General features: G+C 43.5%; 2 protein-coding genes across 2 annotated transcripts in view; both read left to right on the plus strand.

Annotated features, from left to right (window-relative positions):
• LOC121879211 (collagen alpha-1(XVII) chain-like) overlaps positions 1-18,147 on the plus strand; it is a 33,559-nt gene extending 15,412 nt beyond the window's left edge. Inside the window, exons 2-5 of the mRNA XM_042385807.1 lie at positions 12,459-15,117; positions 16,246-16,837; positions 17,045-17,846; positions 17,986-18,147. Coding sequence (XP_042241741.1) covers positions 12,459-15,117; positions 16,246-16,837; positions 17,045-17,846; positions 17,986-18,030 — 4,098 coding nt within the window. The 3' untranslated portion in view covers positions 18,031-18,147. The remainder of the gene's footprint in view (positions 1-12,458; positions 15,118-16,245; positions 16,838-17,044; positions 17,847-17,985) is intronic.
• A 185-nt stretch (positions 18,148-18,332) lies between these two features.
• LOC121879212 (glycine-rich cell wall structural protein 1-like) lies at positions 18,333-20,022 on the plus strand. Its single transcript, XM_042385808.1, has 2 exons — positions 18,333-18,348; positions 18,389-20,022. Exons 1-2 carry the CDS (start codon positions 18,333-18,335, stop codon positions 20,020-20,022), a joined length of 1,650 nt encoding a protein of 549 aa, XP_042241742.1.
• Positions 20,023-27,143: the final 7,121 nt, after the last annotated feature.

The raw sequence follows: 27,143 nt of genomic DNA on the forward strand, positions 1-27,143 counted from the left end.
TACCTGTGTCTCGGCGCCACACCATGTTGGAGGAGACTGTAGGGACGTATGATAGTGTATTGTTGTTGTTTTTTTGTTTTTTTTGTTTTAGCTGTTGTTGTTATTATTATTATTGTAGGTCTTATTCTTGCGGTTATTATTATTATTATTATTATTATTGTTGTTATCTCAGCTATATATCTGCGCTTGGGGATATACAGTATATATAACATTTTCTCAGTCTGTTTGTCAATCCTAAGCATAACTCACACCATACTAAACTAACCTACACCAAGTTCTGGCATCTCAAGTTACACGCGGTGACACACTATTAGCGAAAGTGAACTAAATTCTTCAGATAAAGGCATTGCCATTGCTCTGGGCGGTGTGTGACCAAACGGGCATTAATGGCGTGGCTTTTCCTGTGTTTTTTTTCCATGTTTTTTTTTTTGTCCGGTAGTGTAATGTTTTGTGTTAGTTTGATGATCTTGTAATATTAAAAGCAATTGGTGGGTGAAGATATTACTTTGTGGGTTTGTGCACTTATATCCGGCTTGTGCATTTATATCCGGCTTGTGCACTTATATCCGGCTTGTGCACTTATATCCGGCTTGTGCACTTATATCCGGCTTGTGCACTTATATCCGGCTTGTACATTTATATCCGGCTTGTGCACTTATATCCAGCTTGTGCACTTATATCCGGCTTGCACACTTATATCCAGTTTGTACATTATATCCGACTTATACATTATATCCGGCTTGTGACAGTATATCCGGTTTGTAACAGTATATCCGGTTTGTAGACTTATATCCGGCCTGTGCACGTATATCCGGCTTGTGCACTTATATCCGGCTTGTGCACTTATATCCGGCTTGTACACTATATCCGGTTTGTCACACGTCGCCTACCAGATATACCGCAAAAAAGACAACTGCATAATATACCAGATTCCTCAAGGCTGAACCAAGGTCCCTCGCCTCCACTTGCCCTAAATCGGTCGCCCAGCCAATGAGAACTCGTTTACAAGGCTACCATGGGTTTTGATACCCGAGAGAGCTACGAGTACCGTAGCTGGTGTATACCTGAATATACAGGTTTCGCCCACCACGTAGCCAATCAGCGTACAGCATTCGTCCAAGAAATAGCACATGTTAGCCAATCAGCGTATAAAATTCGTTCATCAAACTGCACGTAGCCAATCAGAGAATGAATTCAGTTGCCAAATATAGACAACAACGCAGAGGTGGGAGGCAATATGGCGCCCAGATTGCTTTGATACTGAACCGACATGTGGAGTCAAAACTGAAGTCAAATGAGCTCCAGTTTTAAGTGACCTCAACCTAACCTAAACTAACCATTCAAATACCTTAAAGTCTAATGTATTCTAATGCTCAGGGGCAGGTTTAGGCCAGGTTGGGTCAGGTTAGGTTAGGTTGGGTCAGGTCAGGTTAGGTTTATATGCCCTGGAACTACAAGTCACGAAGTAATTATACATAACCAAACACAAACTTCTCCACAGGACAAAAAACATCAATTTTTTGGGCGTGAAGTAGAACCAAGGACATCAGGTGTGTGGGATGACTGTGCTACCTACTACAGCTTGGTAATTATCTAAGGTACAGAGCATCAACCATCACACACACATACATACATACATACATACATACATACATACATACATACACAGGATAAACTTGGAACACAACTGACCGGATCAAAATAATTACGATGGATCACCTGAAGATTCGTCCTAGTTTATTTTACCTGAAGATCAACCACCCTAACGCTACCTCGGGGGCGGGGGCGGGGGATTAGGTAAGGTTAGGTTAGGTTAGGGTAGATTAAGTTATGTTAGGACAGGTTAGGTTAGGTTAGGTCAGGTCAGGTCAGGTTTGAGAGAGAGAGAGAGAGAGAGAGAGAGAGAGAGAGAGAGAGAGAATATAAGCTTCACTGAACCATAACATAACACAGCCCCGCCCTCGTCTTTACCGTTCACTGGGGAGCAAAGGGGAAAGACCAGACCTCAGACCCCAGTCCCACCCCACCCCTACTCCTCAGACCCCTCCCCCAGCCCTCAAACCCCTCCCCCAGCCCTCAGACCCCTCCCACACCCCTCAAACTCACCATCCTTCAATAACAGGCTACGGGAAATCCTGGTCAGATAATCTTAAAGGTTATTTTGACCGTAATGACTCACCAAAACCTGAAGAGAAAAGGAAAATCTTACCTAAAGGCCGTTTGGCTCATAATAACTCACCACACAGTGTAAAAATAAATATCTCGATCAATTTCCTCAAAGGCCATAACACCGCCAGCTCAGAAAATGTAGTAACAATCCCTCGTTACTTATACTTTCTAAACAAATGACTATTGCACCATAAATCCCTCGTTACTTATAGTTCCTAAACAAATGACTATTGCACCATAAATCCCTCGTTACTTATACTTCCTAAACAAATGACTATTGCACCATAAATCCCTCGTTACTTATAGTTCCTAAACAAATGACTATTGCACCATAAATCCCTCGTTACTTGTACTTTCTAAACAAATGACTATCGCACCATAACTCCCTCGTTACTTATACTTTCTAAACAAATGACTATTGCACCATAAATCTCTCGTTACTTGTACTTCCTCAACAAATGACTATCGCGCCACCATAGACAATACTCCTTATTACTTATACTTCCTAAACAAATGACTATCGTGCCACAAAACCGTCCATTACTTATACTTCCTAAAAAATGACTATCGCACCACCCTAGACAATAAATTTTCCCTCCTCTCGTAACCTCCACTCCCCCCACCCCCCCCAAAAAAAAACCCCCGTAACGAATATCTCCATAACAAAGGTCCACCTCCCCCTTCCACCCAAACCACCCACCTTCTTCCTCCTTATACCAACACCCCACGAAGCAAAAAAAAAATAATCTAATAAATACCAAAGAATCACACATTGCCACGACCTCTGAACCATGACTCGTATACAAAGTGGTTTTAGTCGTCAGAAGTTCAAGAACGTGACGTGACAAGAACGCCAACACCTCCAGGATGTGAAGAAATAAAAGAAAAATGGCGGAAAAACTTGCCCGAGACTGTAGTTGATGGCGATGGGGGGGTATCTGACGCGATTGAGGAGATAATGGGTTCTCTTTCTCAATGGGTCCCAATGGGTTCCAATATGTACCCCAAATACTTAACATTAAAGGAATATATAATACAAATATGATTAGATTAGAATTGATGAGGGTTGTCGGCCTATAAGAATTGGTACCTATTGGGATTGGGCCCCATTAGAGCTGGGGCCTATTGGGTATAAGGCTTATTGGGGCTAGGGCATATTGGGTACAGGGCATATTGGAACTGGGGCCTATCAACACTGGGGACTATTGTGGCTCGCATATTGTGAGTGAGCCCGATGGGGAACTTGTACCTATTAGAAGTCGGGCCTTTTAGGAATGGGGCCTATTAGAGCTGGGGCCCATTTGAGCTGAAGCCTTGGTCATCTCGTAGCCTCAGTGAGATAGCCAAATGTGTTATCACGTCTCGAGCTTTTCAGAACTTTAAGAACATTTCAAAACCTTACGAACTTTTCAGAATCTTACGAACTTTTCAGAATCTTACGAACTTTTCAGAATCTTACGAACTTTTCAGAACTTTACGAACTTTTCAAAACCTTACGACCTTTTCAGAATCCCAGAAACCATAAGCACGAGAGAGAGAGAGAGAGAGAGAGAGAGAGAGAGAGAGATCCTAAACAATCACACGGTTTCAATGTTATCCTGTTCTTCTGGTTCGTGTTTTTATTCCAACATCTTGGTCCAGTGATCTGAGGCGACAAACATATGCGATTCAAATGTCACCTGTTGGGTGTGTTTGTCCTAGTCCTGGGTGTCTGTACAACCTCTGGGCGGGTTTTCCTATTACACCCACACCCACACCCACCCCCACACCCAGTACTCATAACACCCCATGCCTCTCCGGTACTCTAGCAGGTGGCCGCCACGTTGGGCTTGTTCCCGCCAACACCTCGCTCTTTGTGGCGCGAAATTCAGAAGAAAAAAAAAAACCCGCCAATGTCCAGTTGCCGGATGAAGCCTTTGTTATTCCTTGGCGTAAATATTCATTATATTATTTTTTCCCCTGTCATTATGCCTTAGTTACCAAAATGGCGTCGTATTTAAGTCAAGATAATAAAATGGATTCGTATTTAAGTCGAGATATCAAAATGGCGTCGTATTTAAGTCGAGATTCTACCGTAAATACGACTTTTTTTTTCCTAATCTAAACTGAATTTCGACCACAGGCATGTTTTCGTAGCTACAGTTTAGAGGGAAAGTTTACCTTAAGAACTTTGGAGAATTCTATACAGTACAAGTTTGTTTTCTTAAGTTCTATCTGTACGTATATGTAAATAAGTCTGTCTGTCTGTCTATGTATAAATAGCATCTGTCTATCTGTATGTGTACCTTGGGTCTGTCTGTCTGTCTGTTAGTCTATGCATCTGCTAGTTCTGTCTGTTCATTTATATGTCTGTGGTCACAACGTCACTCTGGAGGTCGTCAAGTTCTCGAAATTTCATCACCATCATCATCACCACTACCATCATCATCATCACCATTATTAACCTTTTCACCATCATTAACACCACTACTATTACCACCATCATCATCATCACCATCATTATTAACCTTTTCACCATCATTAACACCACTACCACTATTACCACCATCGTCATCACATCATCACATCCTCATCTCCACTATCATCACCATCATCACTACTCCTGACATACTGTGGGCTGCCCTTGAGTAAACACCATATCCTACCAGAGTAATGGACTAAGCCACTGACCTACTACCTGTTGAATACTGACCCACTACCTGTTGATTACTGACCCACTACCTGTTGATTACTGACCCACTACCTGTTGAATATTAACCCACTACCTGTTGAATACTGACCCACTACCTGTTGATTACTGACCCACTACCTGTTGAATATTGACCCACTACCTGTTGAATATTGACCCACTACCTGTTGAATACTGACCCTCAACCTGGTCACACTGAGACGAGTAAATTATCCCTAAAGACATAATTTAATGTCTTCGTTGGGAGTAATATCGTCGTGTGGAGTGGGAGTGGAGTGGGGGTGGATGGAGTGGGGGTGGAATTTGGGTGGAGGAGTGTGGGCGGGTGGAGTAGGTGGGTGGGGGGTGGAAATGGGTGGGGGTGTACCGAGGTCTACTACCAGTATTGTACAAACAGCGAACAGGAAACAAGTTCTTATCTTGTTCATTTTCATTTAAAACTCATTGTTCTTCATACTGTGTCCTTTGTATGTATGTATGTATGTATGTATGTATGTATGTATGTATGTATGTATAAACACAAAAACCAAGGAACTCTGTCAACTCAAACATCAAGGGACTCAGACTGGGTTAGGGTCATCTCATACTCAAGACAACTCGTACCCAAGATAACATCGTACCCAGAAAAGTCAAGTCGTACCCAAGACAACTCGTACCCAACTCACAAGAGAAGTCGCACTCAAGGTTATTTACACCCAATTCAAGAGATAATCCATTCCTATTAGTATATATACCAGGCACTTTAGCTTTATCTGTGATCACAACAAAAGATAATGTAAATCTTGTAGGAAAGTGCAGTGAAATATGGAAATGTGTTGCAGGCTTTAAATTGGTTGCGTCTCATTACATAAGTATGTTATACCGTCACACAAACATTGCACTACAAGTATATATTTCATGGTTTTGAAAAACTTTATGCAATTTACAGATTTCAGGCGAATAGATTTGGCAGTTTCAATTTATAAACTGGGCGATGTAAACGTTTAAAATGGTCATAAGTCAACAAAATATAGACATGCATAAAAACAGATTGATTTTCCAGCTCCAGCTTTTTGTAAACAAATCAGTTAGTGTACAGTATATAATTCGGGCTCCTCTCTGGTACTTCTTCCAGTATAACGAACAGTGGCTGACATCGTGACATCGTCAGGAATTTCTTCTTCTGACATCTCAACGTCAAGAATGAATACAGTAGTAATAAGGATATAAAAGAACTAAGAGTAAGAATATTGGCCAACACATATACCATTAGTTATGTTATTGTATGTTAATGACAGACCAGTATGAGTAACCTAACCATTTGATTATGTCACCAAATAATCCAGCTCTTCCTATACGGTATATTCGTAAATTGGGTACGAGTTGACATGTTCTGATAGGTACGAGTTGACATGTTCTGATAGGTACGAGTTGACATGTTCTGATAGGTACGAGTTGTCCAGCACCCAGTCAACATCAAGGGACTTCATAAACACTACAGTTGCCTTGGAGACAGGCGGTGTAGCAATACTCCTCAAGGGAATGTAAATCTTTTGTTTCCTCACATTTATCTCTCAGTCATCTTTCTGCTCTGTGGCTCTCAATGCCGTTATTAGTGTATGTATGAGGTGTCAGGTGTCAGGTAGTGGGGTAACTGGTGTAAGTGTATTAGTTACTTGGAAAAGCCTAATTTAATCAAACTATTTTAATGTAACCTAACGTAATCTAACCTATCCTAAACTTAATCTAACTAGTCAAGCGTGACCTAAACTAACCTAATTCCTTGAAAAATATAGACCTTAACCCAACTAAAATGTAATCAAACCTAACCTAATTAGTCAAACGTAACCTAACCAAACCACTCAGAAAATACCTACCTTAACCTAACTAGTCAAATATAACCTAACCTAACCAAACCTAACCTAACCTAATCCGACCAATCAGAAAATACCTACCTTAACCTAACTAGTCAAATATAACCTAACCAAATCTAACCCAACCAATCAGAAAATGCCTAAACTAACTAAACCAATAATATGTAATGTAATTTAATCTAGCCAAAGGGTAGGTTAGGTTAGATTAGTTTAAATGAGGTTAGGTTAATTTAGGTAAACTTATCTTAGGTTAAATTAATTACATTGATTTGTCTAGATTACGTCAGGTCACGTAAGGTTAGGATAAGTTAGGTTGGTTTGGATAAATTGAATTGGTTAGGGTATGTTAGATTAAGTTAGATTGGTTAGGTTAAGTTAATATCGGTTAGAATTGCTTGATTAGGCATTGTTTAAGTAGTTTACGGTTAGGTTAGGTTAAGTTATATTAGGTATGGTGACCTTAAGTTAGATTAAGTTTGATCTAAGCTTGACCAGACTAGCTTAAATTAGATTAACTTTAGGTTGGGTTTGAACAGGGCTTAAGCAACTCTGGTCCAGTCAGGCATTGTGTGGTCAAGTCAGTTCTGGTTAGTTCTGCTCTGGTCAGGCATAGTCTAGTCAGTTCTAGTCAATTCAGCTAAAGTCAATTCAGCTCAAGTCAATTCTGGTCAAGCCAGGTCTGATCACGTCAGTTCTGGCCAGGTCACCAAACACACAACCTGAGACCATACCTACGGCCTGAGACAATGAGTCACCCGAAGTCTGCGCTACACCCAAGGAACCGGACGCAGCTGTACCAGTAACAAATGACTCCACAAGGTCATCTTAAATGTCAAACGACCTTATATCCGCCGTGACTCTTTTAACCACGCAGTGACGCTAAAATAATGTTCATCAAATGATACAATTACAATGTATCATCATTTATTTCCGGGTCATTGAGTAACAATGTCTTCGGACGCGAGAATGTGTTAGTGTTCCATCTTCAGTCAGTCGGGCATTGGCTTAGGCTTAGATTTTTTTAATTAATTTATTTTTTTACTAGTTCGATTGTTTGGGTTTGTTTAGGTTAGGTTGTGGTGAAGTTAGATTGGTTAAGTTAGGTTGTGGTGAAGTTAGATTGGTTAAGTTAGGTTGTGGTGAAGTGAGATTGGTTAGATTAGGTTGACACTAAATAATGAACTCTGTAACTAGAGTGTTTTTATGTGTAAGGGATGATTGAAAAAAGTAATCTGGACCTCTGGCTGGGATGACCTATGCTTTTGACGTGTGTGTGTGTGTGTGTGTGTGTGTGTGTGTGTGTGTGTGTGTGTGTGTTAAATGTCAGTGGGAGACGTTTCTTCTGATAGTTCCTACCAATAGCACAGACATAGTTCCTCTCTAATAGCATTCGTCGACGTTCCACCTAATAGCACGCGCACACACACACACACCCACACTAATTCTTCATCAATACTACATGTTAAATCAACTTCCTGTAACACCGATGCAATCTGACACAATCCTTCCTAAATAAATAGCAAGATTATCATACTTATACGATCATTATTTACACATAAAGTACGAATAAATAAAGTAAATAGAAGAGAAATGTAATAAATAAATAAATAAACCCTATTAATGAAGTGTCATACCTGTACTGGGTTACCTGCGATTCACCTGTAATTAGTCGTGCTCCAAGAATATCCAAGAACCCTTCAGGTGACCCCAAGAGGTGAGAGGTCTTTGGTTGGTCTTTGTCTAGTGGTATTAGTTGACTTGTTAATGGTTAGAAAACTTGGGAAATAAGAGAAAGGGATTGTTAGTTATTCAATAGTGTGTGAGGTGTAGTGTATGAGTGTATGTGTGTGTAAGGTGTAGCTCTATTGTACACCCATGGGTACACATACTAGTATAAATGCATGTTTACTGTTATTAACACACACACACACACACACACCTACACACACAATTATACACTTACAGACACCCACACACATACACCTACACACATACACTTAGGCACACCTACGCACACACACCCACACACACATATCCCCCACACCCCCATCCACACACACACACACCCACACACACATATCCCCATCCCACACACACACACACACCACACACACATATCCCCCACACCCCCATCCACACACCCACACACACATCACCCCCACCTCCTCCACCCCCCCAATACAAAACACCATACACAACACCCACTCCATCAGCTATACCCAAGAACAAGACCTTACCACACAACACATAAAGGTCAGCTCTGTACATCCCGCTAAAGGTCACTGACACAATAATCTGTTAATTACCTGTGTTACCTGAGGGTTATGAGGTACAGTCGCCAGGTGTAACACGAGTGAATTGATTTTTAAGGAATTCAATCGTAAATATTAAAGAATTATTAAACCTGCAGATTAACCTAATCAAACCTAATTTAAACCAATGAAAACCTAACCTAAGAAAACCTAACGTAACCTAACCAAACCTAGCAAAATCTAACCTAACCTAAAAAAACTGTAACGTTAACCTAACCCCCTGAGCTTAGTTAACCTAATATTGATAAAAAAAAACTAGCGTGTGTGTGTGTGTAACTTTTTGCTATTGGGTGGAACGTCGACGACTGCTATTTGAGGAACTATACACACACACACACACACACACACACACACACACACACACACACGGAAAGAGTACGTCATCCAGTGCGACTCTACCAAACATGACACTAAATCAAGGAATATCTAATAAAATTTACAAAGGAGAGTTATACTTCCTTATTTGATATTCCTTGCATCGTCTGTTTCCCCCTATAGTAACACTGGACAATAAAGGTCATAATAGTGTAATAAGGAAGAGACAAACCGCCCGAATGTCTAGTAAGCTTAAGTGCTGACATAATAAATAAATAAATAAATAAATAAATAAATAAATAAATAAATAAAATATGGTTACAGTAGACGGAAATAAACATGTTACCATTGCTTCTATTAATATTTCACCATTATTATTATCACCATTATTATTATTTCCTGGTTTCGTTATTTATATCACTGTCATAACGGTTAATGACAAATACCGGATGGTTGTTATTATATTGTTAGGATATTGTCTCTTGTTTTACCAGCTGTCTTGTGTATTGTTGTGTGTGTGTGTGTGTGTGTGTGGTTATTTATATTTGAGTGTGTGTGTATGTATGTGTGTGTGTGTGTGTGTGTGTGTGTGTGTGTGTGTGTGTGTGTGTGTGTGTGTGTGCAAATACATACTCACACAAACACACATCCACACACTTATCTCATATCTTAACAACCATCACCTCGACCCTCTGACTAATTACATTCTTATCGTAAAAAAAATAGTATTTACCTCTCCTGATTACAGACTCCCGTAATTAGCCAACCTTCAAGGAGGTAATTTTGTCAGTTTCTATAATTAAAAAATAATTGATGACGTCACAATAATGGGATGGTGATTAGCTATATCTATCTATCCATCTTTACAATTATCTCTCTCTTTCTCTCTATCCTATTAAATTCCCCTATTCTCTACTCCCTATTCACTCAATTATTCCTTGCTTCCCTCCATTCTCTATCCCTTCCTCAATCCTTTTCTCTCTTACTAAGGCAGTGAGTAGCTTGGAGAGGAAGGTGTACTGCCCTGTTGAAGTCATTAAGCCAGGTAGATAATTGTGCTCACCTTGAAAGAGTATATGGATGGCTTAGGCATACCTGGGTGGGTGCTCTCTCTCTCTCTCTCCACATGACCATCTTTTTACATCCTCGTGTCCAATAGCTTTTACTTTCCGATATACAGGTGAGAAGGATGAAGTGCGACTGAGCCTTCCAAACGTGTATGTTGACTCACCTCAGTCACCTGTGTGTGTGTGTGTGTGTGTGTGTGTGTGTGTGTGTGTGAGGAATGTATGTATGTATGTATGTATGTATGTATGTACTAGTGTGTCTGCAGGTGTATATTTTCATGTCTATAAATAATGGCCAACTACTTACTTATCAATTACAATACCTCCATTACACCTCGCCCTTGCAAACAATAATACCTAAATTCCATTATAACGGGGCTAAGGAGACTCCAATGACGTGTTAACCAAAACAAAAAACAGCTGATGGGAAGGTCCAGCTGGGTTACGTGGACTAGGAGAGAGGGTCAGGGGTCTGCCACCTATGAAACCAGCAGTTATATCCCACAGCTGCCACCTATGAAATCAGCAGTTATATCCCACTGCCGCCACCTATGAAACTAGCAGTTATATCCCACCGCTGCCACCTATGAAACCAGCAGTTATATCCCACCGCTGCCACCTATGAAACCAGCAGTTAAATCCCACCGCTGCCACCTATGAAACCAGCCGTTATATCCCACTGCCGCCACCTATGAAACTAGCTATCATATTCCACCGGTTCCACCTCAATGAACCAGGCAGTTTACCCCTTCCACCAATTACCACCTTTATTACCACTATCGGTTACCACTTGTAGTCTGTATTACTGGTGAAGGTATTATAGAAGTGTTGTTAACACTGTCAGCTTTATATGTTCTAGTGTAATGGAGATTAGAGTTATCCTCACTGCTGTCAGTTTTAAGTTTCTGGTGTGGATATTTGATACACCACCTGGTAACATCTGTAACTAGTTGTGGAATGTCAGGTAATCCCATCTGCTAGTGACCTTATAACTCTTGTAGTTACTTTGTAGTTGTTTCACAATACTTAATGTTCACACAAACACTATCTGCCTTTTCTGTTTTACGACCCAAATTTAGCACATACTAGGGTTATCAATACTGAACTAACCAATAGAAAGCAGCCATAGTTTTACAAGAGAATAAAGGAGGTAATTTACATAGTCCTTCAACACATCTGTTGCATGTAAGATAATGGGGTTAAGTCCACTGAGGGCTGGGCACATGGTGATGACCTGTGCAAAGCAGAGGTACATGGAAGACATGGGAATGTCATCTTAGCACATGAAAAGAAAGTGATAAGCAAGGCTTAGTTTCTGTTTATCTAGTTAATTTGGGGATTGTAATTATACAATTACGTCAATACCCCACATTTATATAAGTACTTCTGTCAATATGCTAGTGAAGTTAATACAAGGGTAGGTTGGATTAATAACTATCTAAAACAGGGTTCTGGTTTAACCAGCTACCAAACAAAAACTCAATATAAGAAATCTTATTTCCTGTCTCAAGAATAAACCAAATCAGCTGAAAGAGGAGCACTTTTGGTATTTTGCAGTTCCCCACTTTTTCTCATAAATGCCCTGTTTGTGGTTCAATTGTTTATATTAGCAGGAACGCTTTACCGACTTTAAAACTTTCATTTCATACTCACTAACAAACAAAATTAAAAAGAAATTGGTAAAGACAATGATAAATTACTTCTTTAAACTTAAGTTAATGACCAGATTTGTCAATAAACTGCCAACAATAAATCGACTCATCTAATCATATTTATCAAAACCTTGTCAGCAATAAATTACGAAGCAGTGCTCGAGTGGTCACGGCTTTATTGCACCCTGTATAGTACTGGGTTTGTATTAACATGCAAAGATTATTGCATCCATCTAAAATCAGAAATGGGATTAACGAGTAAATGATTCACATTATTCAGAAATAGGTATAACTATAATGTACCTTGAGGAATACTTGTATTACTGTCTTTGTCTATAAATATGGTGGCAGAGCTAAAACTACCATAGAGGTAAACAATTAACAAGTGTTCTCTCCTTCAGGTGTTGTCAGAGATGTGGCGGTGGCGGACAGGACGGCTCCTTCAGCTGTCCTCCAGCCTCCTGCTCCTGTTTTGTCTCCTACGGGGCACCCAGGCTGCGCCCCAACATTTCAGCTTGGAAGACACCGACAGCAAAGAGACGTCTGTCTCTCGGCATTTCTCGGTGAGCGGAGTCAGCTACAGCACAAAGTCTAGAAGTGTGGAAGGCCATTCTCGATTTGGCACCTCTCATGCTGCTGCTGGCAGGGAAGTTCCTTCTGGAAGTCCCAGGGGAGGTGCCGGAAGTTACCGGATTCATCAGCACTTCGGATTGAATTCTGGTAGTGGGGCGAGAGGTGTACCTCACTTCCAAGTGCAGCCCGCAAGTCTTGAGAATGACCCCCGTAGTTTTGAGGAAAATAATCAACGCAGCATAGAACTTGTTGTTGGGAGTTCTGTGTTGTCAGGTGCTGGAAGACCATCTGGAACCCAAAGTACATCCCAGTATATTGTGTTTGGTGACGATAATGTTTCCATTGACCAGCATGACTCTCACGAAGATGATTACTACATGCCGTACAGGAGCCTGGGTAGAAGGTACCACCCAGAGGGCAGTGACCCCACCGCCCCTCAAAAACTCTTCATACCACCTCCAGCTCCTCTTGCGGTCACAACAAATGTTCCAAAACGGACATCAAGCTTAAATAGCCCATTTTTACTTTCCTTAGAAACATCCGATGAAGAGTTCGATGATGCTAAAGAACTTGATGATTTGTTCGATGGCGACGACGACGACATACACCTCTACATGGGCAAAAATATTGTGAGTGTAAAATATGACGACAGCAGCGAAGAGCGTATAGAACTCCATGATGATGTCTTAAGCAACCACTACAACTACGTCGATAATCAAGGCACCGTCCGATGGGGCTACAACCTCGAAGACCAGTATCAAAAACAAATTGTGAAAACCGATGGAACTATGGAAGGAAAATATGGATGGACAGCTCCAAGTGGTCAAGAAATTAAAGTGGAATACATCGCAGATGACGGAGGTTTTAGGGTAATTAGTTCAAAGGGTATTCATCCAGAAGATGACCAAGAGGTAAAACGGTTGAAGGATCAGCATTTCCAAGTTCAACAAAGTATTGCAAGTGGCGGAGGCGTGCCCTCTCCCGGTTCACATCAGCCTGGTACAATGACGGGCCCAACAGGAGTCCCACTCCCTGAATTTGGTACCGGCAGCTCAGCAGGTGCCCCTGGATCACCTGGTTTCTCAGCAGGAGCCCCTGGATCACCTGGTGTCTCTATGGTAGGAGTTCCTCTTCCATCACCTGGTCCAGGCGAGGGAGGCATGACAAGGGCGCCGGGGTTTCCCTTTTCAAGTGGTGATGAGTCTTTTTTAGTACCTAGTGGAGCTGGAGTTCCTCTTCCATCACCTGGTCCAGGCGAGGGAGGCATGACAAGGGCGCCGGGGTTTCCCTTTTCAAGTGGTGATGAGTCTTTTTTAGTACCTAGTGGAGCTGGAGTTCCTCTTCCATCACCTGGTCCAGGCGAGGGAGGCATGACAAGGGCGCCGGGGTTTCCCTTTTCAAGTGGTGATGAGTCTTTTTTAGTACCTAGTGGAGCTGGAGTTCCTCTTCCATCACCTGGTCCAGGCGAGGGAGGCATGACAGGGGCGCCGGGGTTTCCCTTTTCAAGTGGTGATGACGAGTCTTTTTTAGTACCTAGTGGAGCTGGAGTCCCTCTTCCATCACCTGGTCCAGGCGAGGGAGGCATGACAAGGGCGCCGGGGTTTCCCTTTTCAAGTGGTGATGAGTCTTTTTTAGTACCTAGTGGAGCTGGAGTCCCTCTTCCATCACCTGGTCCAGGCGAGGGAGGCATGACAGGGGCGCCGGGGTTTCCCTTTTCAAGTGGTGATGACGAGTCATTTTTAGTACCTAGTGGGGCTGGAGTCCCTCTTCCATCACCTGGTCCAGGCGAGGGAGGCATGACAGGGGCACCGGGGTTTCCCTTTTCAAGTGGTGATGACTCTTTAACAAGTAGTGGAGGATCATTTGTGACCACAGACACAGGCCTCGGTCCAGCTGTGGTAGGCGTCCCTCTACCAACTCCACCAAGACCTGAAACTAGTGCACCAATTGGCCCGCCTACTTCTGGTTTTTTTGGGGAAGATGAGCAAGCTGCAGTATTAGACAGAGGGGGATTTGGTGTTGCCCTTCCTAGTCCAGGAGGGCCAGGTGTGTCTTCCCCCGATAGACCTTCTATTCCAGGGTTCACTGGGGATGACGGTGGACCAACAGTAATAGGAGGTACAGTTGGTGTAGGTCTCCCTGGCATTGAAGGAGCAACCCTAGGAGCTCCAGAATCCTTTGGACCCTGCTCACTATCTGGCAAGCAACACCCATCCCTTCTGCCACCTGAGTGTCGTGAGGAAACTACAACCCCCGAGTTAGGAGAAGGAAGTCCAGGGTTCGGTATTGGTGCAGATTTCGGGTTTGGTGGTGGAGTAGGAGTACCTTTGCCTGGTCCTGGAAGTCCTGGATCCGACACTGGAGGTTTTGGGGTGGGTGGATCATTAGGTGGTCAACCAGCTTCTGGTGCAGAAGGTCCAGGGTTCGGTGCTGGTTCAGATTTCGGGTTTGGTGGTGGAGTAGGAGTACCTTTGCCTGGTTCTGGAAGTCCTGGATCCAACACTGGGGTAAAGTGCATCATTAGGTATCAACCAGCTTCGGCAGAAGGTCCAGGGTTCGGTGCTGGTTCAGATTTCGGCTTGGTGGTGGAGTAGGAGTACCTTGCCTGGTTCTGGAGCCGGGTTCCTGGATCCGACACTGGAGGTGTTGGGGTGGGTGGATCATTTGGTAGTCAACCAGCTTCTGGGTAGAAGGTCCAGGTTCGGTGCTGGTTCAGATTTCGGGTTTAGTGTGAGTATATACCTTTTGCCTGGTTCTGGAAGTCCTGATCCGACACTGGAGGTGTTGGGGTGGGTGGATCATTTGGTGGTCAACCAGCTTCTGGTGCAGAAGGTCCAGGCCTGGTGCTGGTTCAGATTTCGGATTTGTGGTGAGTAGGAGCACCTCGCCTGGTTCTGGAAGTCCTGGATCCGGGACACTGGAGGTGTTGGGGTGGGTGGATCATTAGGTGTTCAACCAGCTTCTGGGTGAAGGTCCAGGTTCGGTGCTGGTTCAGATTTCGGTTTGGTGGTGGAGTGGAGTACTCTTGCCTGGTCTCTGAGCTGGAAGTCCTGGATCCGACACTGGTGTGTTGGGGTGTGGATCATTAGGTGGTCAACCAGCTTCTGGGTGAAGGTCCAGGGTTCGGTGCTGGTTCAGATTTCCGGGCTTGGTGGTGGAGTAGGGAGTACTTTTGCCTGGTTCTGGGAGCTGGAAGTCCTGATCCGACACTGGAGGTGTTGGGGTGGGTGGATTTGGTGGTCAACCAGCTTCTGGGTAGAAGGTCCAGGGTTCGGTGCTGGTTCAGATTTCGGGTTTGGTGGTGGAGTAGGAGTACCTTGCCTGGTCCTGAAGTCCTGGATCCGACACTGGAGGTGTTGGGATGGGTGGATCATTTGTAGTCAACCAGCTTCTGGTACAGAAGTCCAGGGTCGGTGCTGGTTCAGATTTCGGGTTTGGTGGTGGAGTAGGAGTACCTTTGCCTGGTTCCCAAGTCCTGGATCCGACACTGGAGGTGTTGGGGTGGGTGGATCATTAGGTGGTCAACCAGCTTCTGGGTGCAGAAGGCCAGGTCTGGTGCTGGTGCAGATTTCGGGTTTGGTGGTGGAGTAGGAGTACCTTTGCCTGGTCCTGGAAGTCCTGGATCCGACACTGGAGGTTTTGGGGTGGGTGGATCATTAGGTGGTCAACCAGCTTCTGGTGCAGAAGGTCCAGGGTTCGGTGCTGGTTCAGATTTCGGGTTTGGTGGTGGAGTAGGAGTACCTTTGCCTGGTTCTGGAAGTCCTGGATCCAACACTGGGGGTGTTGGGGTGGGGGGATCATTAGGTGGTCAACCAGCTTCTGGTGCAGAAGGTCCAGGGTTCGGTGCTGGTTCAGATTTCGGGTTTGGTGGTGGAGTAGGAGTACCTTTGCCTGGTTCTGGAAGTCCTGGATCCGACACTGGAGGTGTTGGGGTGGGTGGATCATTTGGTGGTCAACCAGCTTCTGGTGCAGAAGGTCCAGGGTTCGGTGCTGGTTCAGATTTCGGGTTTGGTGGTGGAGTAGGAGTACCTTTGCCTGGTTCTGGAAGTCCTGGATCCGACACTGGAGGTGTTGGGGTGGGTGGATCATTTGGTAGTCAACCAGCTTCTGGTGCAGAAGGTCCAGGGTTCGGTGCTGGTTCAGATTTCGGGTTTGGTGGTGGAGTAGGAGTACCTTTGCCTGGTTCTGGAAGTCCCTGGATCCGACACTAGGTGTTAGAATTGGGTGGATCATTGGTGGTCAGCAACTTCTGGTGCAGAAAGGTCAGGGTTCGGTGCTGGTTCAGATTTCGGGTTTGGTGGTGGAGTAGGAGTACCTTTGCCTGGTTCTGGGCTGGAAGTCCTGGATCCGACTTACTGGAGGGTGTTGGGGAATTGAAGTGGATCATTTGGTGGTCAACCAACTTCTGGTGCAGAAGGTCAGGGTTCAGTGCTGGTTCGTTCAGATTTCGGGTTTGGTGGTGGAGTAGGAGTACCTTTGCCTGGTTCTGGAAGTCCTGGATCCGACACTGGAGGTGTTGGGGTGGGTGGATCATTAGGTGGTCAACCAGCTTCTGGTGCAGAAAGTCCAGGGTTCGGTGCTGGTTCAGATTTCGGGTTTGGTGGTGGAGTAGGAGTACCTTTGCCTGGTTCTGGAAGTCCTGGATCCGACACTGGAGGTGTTGGGGTGGGTGGATCATTAGGTGGTCAACCAGCTTCTGGTGCAGAAGGTCAGGGTTCGGTGCTGGTTCAGATTTCGGGTTTGGTGGTGGAGTAGGAGTACCTTTGCCTGGTTCTGGAAGCCCTGGATCCAACACTGGAGGTGTTGGGGTGGGTGGATCATTAGGTGGTCAACCAGCTTCTGGTGCAGAAAGTCCAGGGTTCGGTGCTGGTTCAGATTTCGGGTTTGGTGGTGGAGTAGGAGTACCTTTGTCTGGTTCTGGAAGTCCTGGATCCAACACTGGAGGTGTTGGGGTGGGTGGATCATTAGGTGGTCAACCAGCTTCTGGTGCAGAAAGTCCAGGGTTCGGTGCTGGTTCAGATTTCGGGTTTGGTGGTGGAGTAGGAGTACCTTTGCCTGGTTCTGGAAGCCCTGGATCCAACACTGGAGGTGTTGGGGTGGGTGGATCATTAGGTGGTCAACCAGCTTCTGGTGCAGAAAGTCCAGGGTTCGGTGCTGGTTCAGATTTCGGGTTTGGTGGTGGAGTAGGAGTACCTTTGCCTGGTTCTGAGCTGGAAGTCCTGATCCGACACTGAGGTGTTGGGGTGAGTGGATCATTTGGTGGTCAACCAGCTTCTGGTGCAGAAGGTCCAGGGTTCGGTGCTGGTTCAGATTTCGGGTTTGGTGGTGAGTAGGAGTACCTTGCCTGGTTCTGAAGTCCTGGATCCGACACTGGAGGTGTTGGGGTGGGTGGATCATTAGGTGGTCAACCAGCTTCTGGGTGCAGAAGGTCCAGGGTTCGGTGCTGGTTCAGATTTCGGGTTTGGTGGTGGAGTAGGAGTACCTTTGCCTGGTTCTGAGCTGGAAGTCCTGATCCGACACTGAGTGTTGGGGTGAGTGGATTTGGTGGTCAACCAGCTTCTGTGCAGAAGGTCCAGGGTTCGGTGCTGGTTCAGATTTCGGGTTTGGTGGTGGAGTAGGAGTACCTTGCCTGGTTCTGGAAGGTCCGGATCCGACACTGAGGTGTTGGGGTGGGTGGATCATTAGGTGGTCAACCAGCTTCCATGCAGAAGGTCCAGGGTTCGGTGCTGGTTCAGATTTCGGCTTGGTGGTGGAGTAGGAGTACCTTTGTCTGGTTCTGGAAGTCCTGGATCCGACACTGGAGGTGTTGGGGTGGGTGGATCATTTGGTAGTCAACCAGCTTCTGGTGCAGAAGGTCCAGGGTTCGGTGCTGGTTCAGATTTCGGGTTTGGTGGTGGAGTAGGAGTACCTTTGCCTGGTTCTGGAAGTCCTGGATCCGACACTGGAGGTGTTGGGGTGGGGGGATCATTAGGTAGTCAACCAGCTTCTGGTGCAGAAGGTCCAGGGTTCGGTGCTGGTTCAGATTTCGGATTTGGTGGTGGAGTAGGAGTACCTTTGTCTGGTTCTGGAAGTCCTGGATCCGACACTGGAGGTGTTGGGGTGGGTGGATCATTAGGTAGTCAACCAGCTTTTGGTGCAGAAAGTCCAGGGTTCGGTGCTGGTTCAGATTTCGGGTTTGGTGGTGGAGTAGGAGTACCTTTGCCTGGTTCTGGAGCTGGAAGTCCTGGATTTGGTATTGGAACAGAAGGTCCAGAATTTGGTGGAGGAGCCGCCAGTTCAGGAATCGGTCCTGGATCCGATTCAGGGTTTGGTGCTGGAGTCGGAGTCTCATTGCCTGGATTTGGAGGTGGAGCTAGCGGTACCGGTGGATTTGGAGATGATGTCAATACCTTGGGAACAGAATCTGGTACAGGAAGTCCAGGGATACCTTTGACTGGATTTGGAGGAACAGACCCTTTAGGGACTCATTCTGGGGTTGGAAGTCAAGGATTCGGTGATGTAGGAGTATCTTTGCCTGGATCTGGAGGAGGGGGAGTAGACCCTTTAAGGACTGACTTTGGAGGAGGGTTCACTAACGGTCCAGGAGGTTTTGGGTTTAACTTTGGAGGGCTTGGAGTAACTTCAGCGCCGGACTCGGGTTTCAGCGCTGGAGGAGCTGGAGTACCTCTTCCAGACTTTGGATCGGGGCCTGAATCTCACGCAGGTGGCTCCATAGGTCTGCAGGGGATTGGTGACAATAATGCCAGTGGTTCAGGACTTTTCAGTGAATCAGTGGGAGTATCTCTACCCAGTTTCAATGGTGGTTCTGAGTTTGGGTTTAATGCAGGTACACTAGATGCTTCAGATGTACCATTACAGGGACCCCCATTCCCAAGTGACATTTCGATAGGCCCCAACTTTGGTTCAGATTCTCCGCCGGCCTTTTCGCCAGGTAATGAAGTGGGAGGGTCTTTATCTTCAGGAGGGGGACTAAATATTAAGGGATCTACAGCTGGCGTGGGTGTCCCCTTAAATACTGAATCTGGAAAAAAGAAAGGTACGGGGCTAACTTTCATCAACCCAGCCACAAGTGTCTTTCCGTTTTTTGAGTTAGGCCCACCTGAGCTTTCCCCAGGAAAAGCTGCAGGTGGGCGTAAAACCCCATTTGATTCCCCTCACGTCACTGAAGGATCTCCATCAGTGAAACAAGGTTTTTCTAATGCTGCCAAAAATGATATTACCGTAGAGGATTCAGGATTGGTGGAGCCAGTTCACAGAGCAGAAGACTCCACTGTCACGGAGCCACAGGACTTGGAGCAAGTCTATCATGAAATATACGGCATTAAGTTGCTAGCTAACGATCCAAGAAAACAAACTCCTGCTCCTAAAAACCTAGAGCTTCCGAGGCTCTGACTTCCTCAAACCCCGACTTTTTAAGGCCTTGGCCTACTGTCGTGGGTTACGTCTGTGTACAGCAGTTGAAGACCCATGCAGTGTTCAGAGTCACAAAGGTTTGTACAAATATATAATAATGCACCTTATTGGTTGATTTGGGCTAATGCAAAAAAAAACAAAAACACAAAAACATAAAAACATAGTTAATAATCTTAAATAGATTGGTGAATGAAACACATGAAAAGTTAATGTAAATAATGTTTTCCAAAAGATCTTATACCTAACTGGTGCTCAGTGTAAACTTTACACTGTTTTTGTGTATAACTTTTTTTTTTAATTTAGTTTAATTCCATCGGTTAGGTGCATTCTTACATCTTCGGTTATGGTTACGACGAATATTTATGGTACGAGCCTTTGTGAATCCGGATCCAAATAAACAAATCAATCAAGACTATGTAAGCCCATGGCATTTATAAAATACATTATTCAAGATATCAAATTAACGCAACTGAATCATTATTTAGTTACATACCTTATGAAATGTGTCAGCAAGCTGGAAACATTCCAACTGCTGTTATCAGAATTTCTATCGAATAACTTGCGGTGGAATCTGTTCTGTAATATTGTTGAATCTAAATTGTGTGTCGACTCACTGCTGTTACTTTGTCCTGTGTATCCCAAGTGTATTGTAGCTGGTCACAGTATTTACTAAGTTACATAATGTATATAATAAGGTGTTCTATTATATATAAATATCCTAATTTACATACGATTTTTAAAACAGTTGAAACTGTGATATACAATCCCCCTCTTTATAATTCACATTGAACAGTTTATATATTTCTAAGTCACATTTTGTCAATACATGCTGTATGTTCTCTAATATTCCTTCTGTACTTCCTGTACGACAACGTTGTTCCTACATTATGTTATGATAATTGGTTTCTTTCTACATGTATGAAAATCACAAATACAGACATAAAACAAAAAAGAAGTATTTCTAACCTATTAATATTTTATTGGTGTTTATAGTCCCTTATTATTTGTGTATATAAAGTGCTCGGTGTTTAATTAGAACAACAACTCTTTCACTTGATGAGCGTCATGCAGCACAGCAAGTGAGATGAGGACTTGTTCCCAGGATGAAGAAAAACTTCTCAGAAACAAAACCAGAATTATCTGATCGGGGTTGTAACTTCAGGAAGGCGGGGATAAGGTTGTCTCTCTTAGAACACGATAATAATAACAAATAAAGGAGGCATCAGTTGATTTGCATGTCACCAAAATGAGGAAAGACGAATTCGTAATAAATCGTCATAGGGTCAGTTGCATGGAGACTACAGCTGCCTTTACTATTCATGGTGAAAGATTTAGCTCTTAATCTCCGAGAGGAACTTCTGGCCTCTGTCAAAGCAACATGGGGGGAACTTTTTGCCTCTAACAAAGCAACATTCGGGAACTCTAGTGTTATAATTTATCATAATCGCCATCATCAAAGAGTTGGTTCTTACTATACTACAACATGTTAGATACTTAGTGTTTCTGTACTATTGACAAAATTAGAATACAACTAAAATCATTGCAAAAAATTTTATTGAAACACTTAAGCCACCGATTCCTGTTACTTTTACTGTGAACACGAAAGACACTTATAAAAGTATGTTGACTCTACTTAAAGTCAAGCATTTAAGTGGTGGTCTATAGATACCTGTATATACAACCAAAAAAGTATCTATACGATTTTGAGTTAGACAATATGACACAATATAGAGTTGTTGACAAAAAATAAAAAAAACAATATTAAACTTCTATTCGTGGAGAAATTTGTGAAACCAACAGAGAAATACGGCAATGATTTCACACATGTTTCTGACAAGTTTTCGAAAATCAGTGAAGTAAAAAAATGATAGAAATGAAAGAAGATATATATGATGAGCCACAGATTTCGGGACGTGTTGATGGGTGACTATGATGAGCCACTGATTTCGGGAGGTGTTGATGGGTGACTATGATGAGCCACTGATTTCGGGAGGTGTTGATGGGTGACTATGATGAGCCACAGATTTCGGGAGGTGTTGATGGGTGACTATGATGAGCCACTGATTTCGGGAGGTGTTGATGGATGACAAATTTGAGACACTTACTTGAACCAGAGAGAAACTAACTGCCAAAATCCCATTCAATCTGATCATTCAAAATTAAGAATTCACAGTGATTAGTAAGATGCTCCGGGAGTAATTAGTAAGATGCTCCAGAAGTGATTAGTAAGATGCTCCAGAAGTGATTAGTAAGATGCTCTATAACTGTGATTAGTAAGTTGCTCTGGGACTGATTAGTAAAATGCTCCGGGACAGTGATGAGTAAGATGCTCTGAGGTAGTGATTGGTAAAATGCTCCGAAACTGAGATTAGTAAGATGCTCCGGGACTGTGATTAATAAAATGCTCCGGGACTGTGATTAGTAAGATGCTCCGGAACTAATTAGTAAGATGCTCCGGGAAAGTGATTAGTAAGAAACTCCGGGACTGTGAGTAAGATGCTCCGGAACAGGGATTAGTAAGATGGTCCAGGAGTGATTAATCAGATAATTATTATACTGAAGGTCACTATTGCTTGTTAACCATAGCTAGCCGCAAGGAAAACTGCCAGGGGCCTTTGTAGGAGTAAGAGATGTTTGGAGTGAGGGTGAGGAGTGGGGGCTTGGAGTGGGGGCTTGGAGTGAGGGTTGTTTGGAGTGAGGGTTAGGTGTGAGAGTTGTTTGGAGTGAGAGGTGTTTGGAGTGAGGGTTAGGTGTGAGAGTTGTTTGGAGTGAGAGGTGTTAGGAGTGAGGGTTAGGTGTGAGAGTTGTTTGGAGTGAGAGATTAGGGTAAGCAGAGTTGTTTGGAGGAGAGTTGTTTGGAGGAGGGGTTAATAGGTGTGAGAGTTGTTTGGAGGAGAGGTGTTAGGAGGAGGGTTAGTGTGAAAGTTGCTTGGAGTGAGGGTTAGTGATAGTTGTTTGGAGGAGGTGTTAAGAGGAGGGTTAGGTATGAGAGGTTGTTTGAGTGAGAGTTGCTTGGAGGAGGGTTAGGTGTGAGAGTTGCTTGGAGGAGGGTTAGGTGGTGAGAGAGTTGTTTGGAGTGAGAGGTGTTAGGAGTGAGGGTTAGGTGTGAGAGTTGTTTGGAGTGAGAGATTTTTGGAGTGACAGCGTTTTGGAGTGAGAGTTAGGGGTAAGAATTTGAAGTGCGAGTTACAAATTGATGTAAAAATCACCCAAAAAATTTTGATACAACAAATTAGAGTAAATCCGTGTACTTGAGTACGATGATTGAACCCCTTAATAAAGAACCCTGAGTATGAGGATTTAACCCCTGATATAGACTAACTTTATTACGATGACTTAAACTTTGATTATGACTTAACTTCTTTACAACGATGATTTAAACCATTGTAATCAGTCAAAAGATTGTCATCGTAGTAAAGGGTTAAGATATCAGCGGTTAAGTCATTGTACTCAAAGGGGTTAAATCATTGTACTCAAGGGGTTAAGTCATTATACTCAAAGGGGTTAAGTCATTGTACTCAAAGGGGTTAAGTCATTGTACTCAAGGGGTTAAGTCATTGTACTCAAAGGGGTTAAGTCATTGTACTCAAAGGGGTTAAATCATTGTACTCAAGGGATTCCGTCCTAGGTAGATTAACATAACAGCACGGTAAGTTACATTGAAACACCTATATGTGTTTCAGTATGAACCGACTGTGTGTTTAGGAAGTAAACTACAGTAGAGTGCGGTCCTCTCATACTACGTCCCGGGTTCGATAATCAGGTGGGATATGAGAGGGATGAGAGAGTGTTATCCAGTGTGAACCCGACCAAAATATCACAGGTTAGGTTAGGTTAGGTTAGGTTTGACCCCTACCAAAATATCACAGGTTTCTCTCTAGGTTACTCCAGTTTTCTCCTGTACTTAACACTGGATTATGAAGGTCGAAAGAGAGAATATACTGTACGTGCGTTAACAGTGTACAGTCCGACCTTCTAACGAGAGAGAGAGAGAGAGAGAGAGAGAGAGGTGGGTGGGTGATAACGTAACCAAAGTCATGTTAGATTTTTTAATCCATCAACAAGCAGATAACTCAGAACCAACTCATCTCTTTCGACTGGAGTTATACCCCCCCCTCCCTCCTCAGCACCCAACCCCTCCCTTCTTCTCTCTACCCTCCTCTCACACCTAACCCCCTCCTCTTCTCTACCCTCCCTCCTCTCTACACCTGGGTCCCCCCCCTTTCTCTCTACCCCCACCCTCCCCTTTCTACCCTACCCTTCCTCTCTACACCTAACCCCCCCCTTTTTCTCTACCCCCCCACCTACATAGTGAACTCAATACCATTTAAGTAGATCAAACTCCAACAGCAAGTTTTAGGGCCAGTTAGACATTTCAACAAGTTTACAAAGGTTTCTGGTCTGAGGTCAACACACGTCATGGTCATTAAAGTGTCCAAATGAGATCTGCTGTATGTTCTGGAGGTGTGAGGTTAGGTTAAGGTTAGGTTAGGTTAAGGTTAGGTTACGTTACGTTAAGGTTAGGTTTGGTTAAGGTTAGGTTAGGTTAGGTTAGGGTTAGGTTAAGGTTAGGTTTGGTTTGGTTTGGTTAGGTTAAGGTTAGGTTTGGTTAAGGTTAGGTTTGGTTAGGTTAAGGTTAGGTTTGGTTAAGATTAGGTTGGTTAGGTTAGGTTAGTTTACATCTCATAACCTTATTTAACCTTTGAACTAATAAACCCCTGATTACTGAACCTTTGAATTAATGAACCCCTGATTACTGAACCTTTGAACTAATGAACCTATAAATGAACCACTAGGTAAACGAACCTTTAGAATAATAAACCTGTCTTGATAAACTCCTGAACCGAATAAATATTTAAAGTAATAAACATCTGAACTAAGTGAAACGTCAGACCAACGAAGCAATGAACCTCTGAACCTCTGAATCAATCAACCTTTAGTAACATAATCATAAATTCCTCAAACCAGATGATATTGAGTGACCTGCCTACTTGGTCAACTGAATGAGGTCGTGGCCGGCTACAACAACCCCCCCCCCCAAAAACTAGATTATGATCACTTAGCGGACCAAAACTCACCCCCTCGGAGCTTCATGAATCACCTCAAGATCGCCTTGTCTCTGTCGCCCCAGCTACTAGCCTGCGAACGTTGTACCTTTTTTAAAATGTCATATGTTGTAGTAACGTGTTCCCAGATAAGAGTTACCTGACAGTGTTCCAATAGTTGCTTATGGACGTGTTTGAGGCCACCCACAACATCAGTTCTACGAAGAAATGACAATGCTTCTGAAAGTATGGTGATGACTAATGAATATTATATCATTGTAGAAATTAACTTTTTCTTTCATGATGTATACAAAGGTGCATTGTTTTCTTTGTGTACAAGATGATGTAACATTTTTAATGAACAATGATAATGAAAAGTCTTTGTTAGTTGTTATTGTCTTGACATATCTGTAACTGTATGTATACTGTATTTTAAACAGATTTTTTTTTATTACAATGTAGTGACCGTGTGTATCTATTTTAGCGAGAACACACACACACACACACACACACACACACACACACACACACACACACACACACACACACACACACACACACACACACACACATACACACACACACACACACACACACACAGTCAAATCAGCATGTGAACTTGCAAAGACCATGGACGAACATGTGTGGCTAAAGGAAATAATTGCAGGGATGAAAAAGGTAATTGCAAAACGGGGAAGAGTCTAGGAATGACGACAACCAATCAAATAAAAGGTAGTTAGGAGAGGAACGAGAAGGCCAATACAGCAGTTAAGTATCCAAACTCCTTTAATCTCTTGCAGGACGAAATGGATGGCAAGGCTGTTAAGGTTTATGGGGCGGACAAACAAGTTGTGAAAAACTTTAATTGTTGATGATTCACAGGTAAGGGATTCACAGGTAAGGTCCTTGGAATACCAACTCATCCCCGTCACAACTTGTTATGTTACGTGTCTGGGTGACTTACTTCTCAAACACACCGTCGGTACATACTGAATCATGTACAGGTTCTTCAGTGTATCTTACCGTGTTGTTATGTTAGTCTAAATCACACGTAACCCCTTGAGTACAGTGACTTAACCCTTTGACTACTATTATTTAACCCCTTAGGACGATGACTTAACCCCTTGAGTACAGTGACTTAACCCTTTGACTACTATTATTTAACCCCTTAGGACGATGACTTAACCCCTTGAGTACAGTGACTTAACCCTTTGACTACTATTATTTAACCCCTTACGACGATGACTTAACCCCTTGAGTACAGTGACTTAACCCTTTGACTACAATTATTTAACCCCTTAGGACGATGACTTAACCCCTTGAGTGCAGTGACTTAACCCCTTGAGCTCGATGAAAACACCCTTGACTACGATGACTTAACCCCTTAGTACGATGACTTAACCCCTTGAGTGCAGTGACTTAACCCCTTGAGCTCGATGAAAACACCCTTAACTACGATGACTTAACCCCTTGACTACAATGACTTAACCACTTAGTACGATGACTTAACCCCTTGACTACAATGACTTAACCACTTAGTACGATGACTTAACCCCTTAGTACGATGACTTAACCCTTAAATATGATGACTTAACCCCACCCCTTGACTACGACGACTTAAATCATCTTGCTCAAGAGGTTAAGAGAAGATATAAATGGTTCTCTCACTCCAAACCCTCACTCCTAAATCTTACTCCAACCTGTCAATCCAAAATCCCACACAACCTAACCCTCACTCCAAACCCCCACTCCAAATCCTCACTCAAAACTCTCCTTCCTAACCCCCACTCCAAACATCTCTCACTCCAAACTCTCCCTCCTAACCCCCACTCCAAACTCTCCCTCCTACAAAAAGCTCTGACAGACTAACTAGCAGCTAGCTATGTTTAACAAGCAATAATGACCTTCAATATAATAATCATCTAGTTAAACCCATATGTGTAGTACTGATGTAGCGACCATAGAGATGATTATATGATACATTACAGAACTAACCTCTTGTATCTCTGTAATGTAAACTGTATTCATTGTAGTGGCGATCTATGTAATTATATA

Source organism: Homarus americanus, unplaced genomic scaffold (genome assembly GCF_018991925.1).
Source record: "Homarus americanus isolate GMGI-L3 unplaced genomic scaffold, GMGI_Hamer_2.0 scaffold31931, whole genome shotgun sequence".
Classification (NCBI taxonomy): Eukaryota; Metazoa; Arthropoda; class Malacostraca; order Decapoda; family Nephropidae; genus Homarus; species Homarus americanus.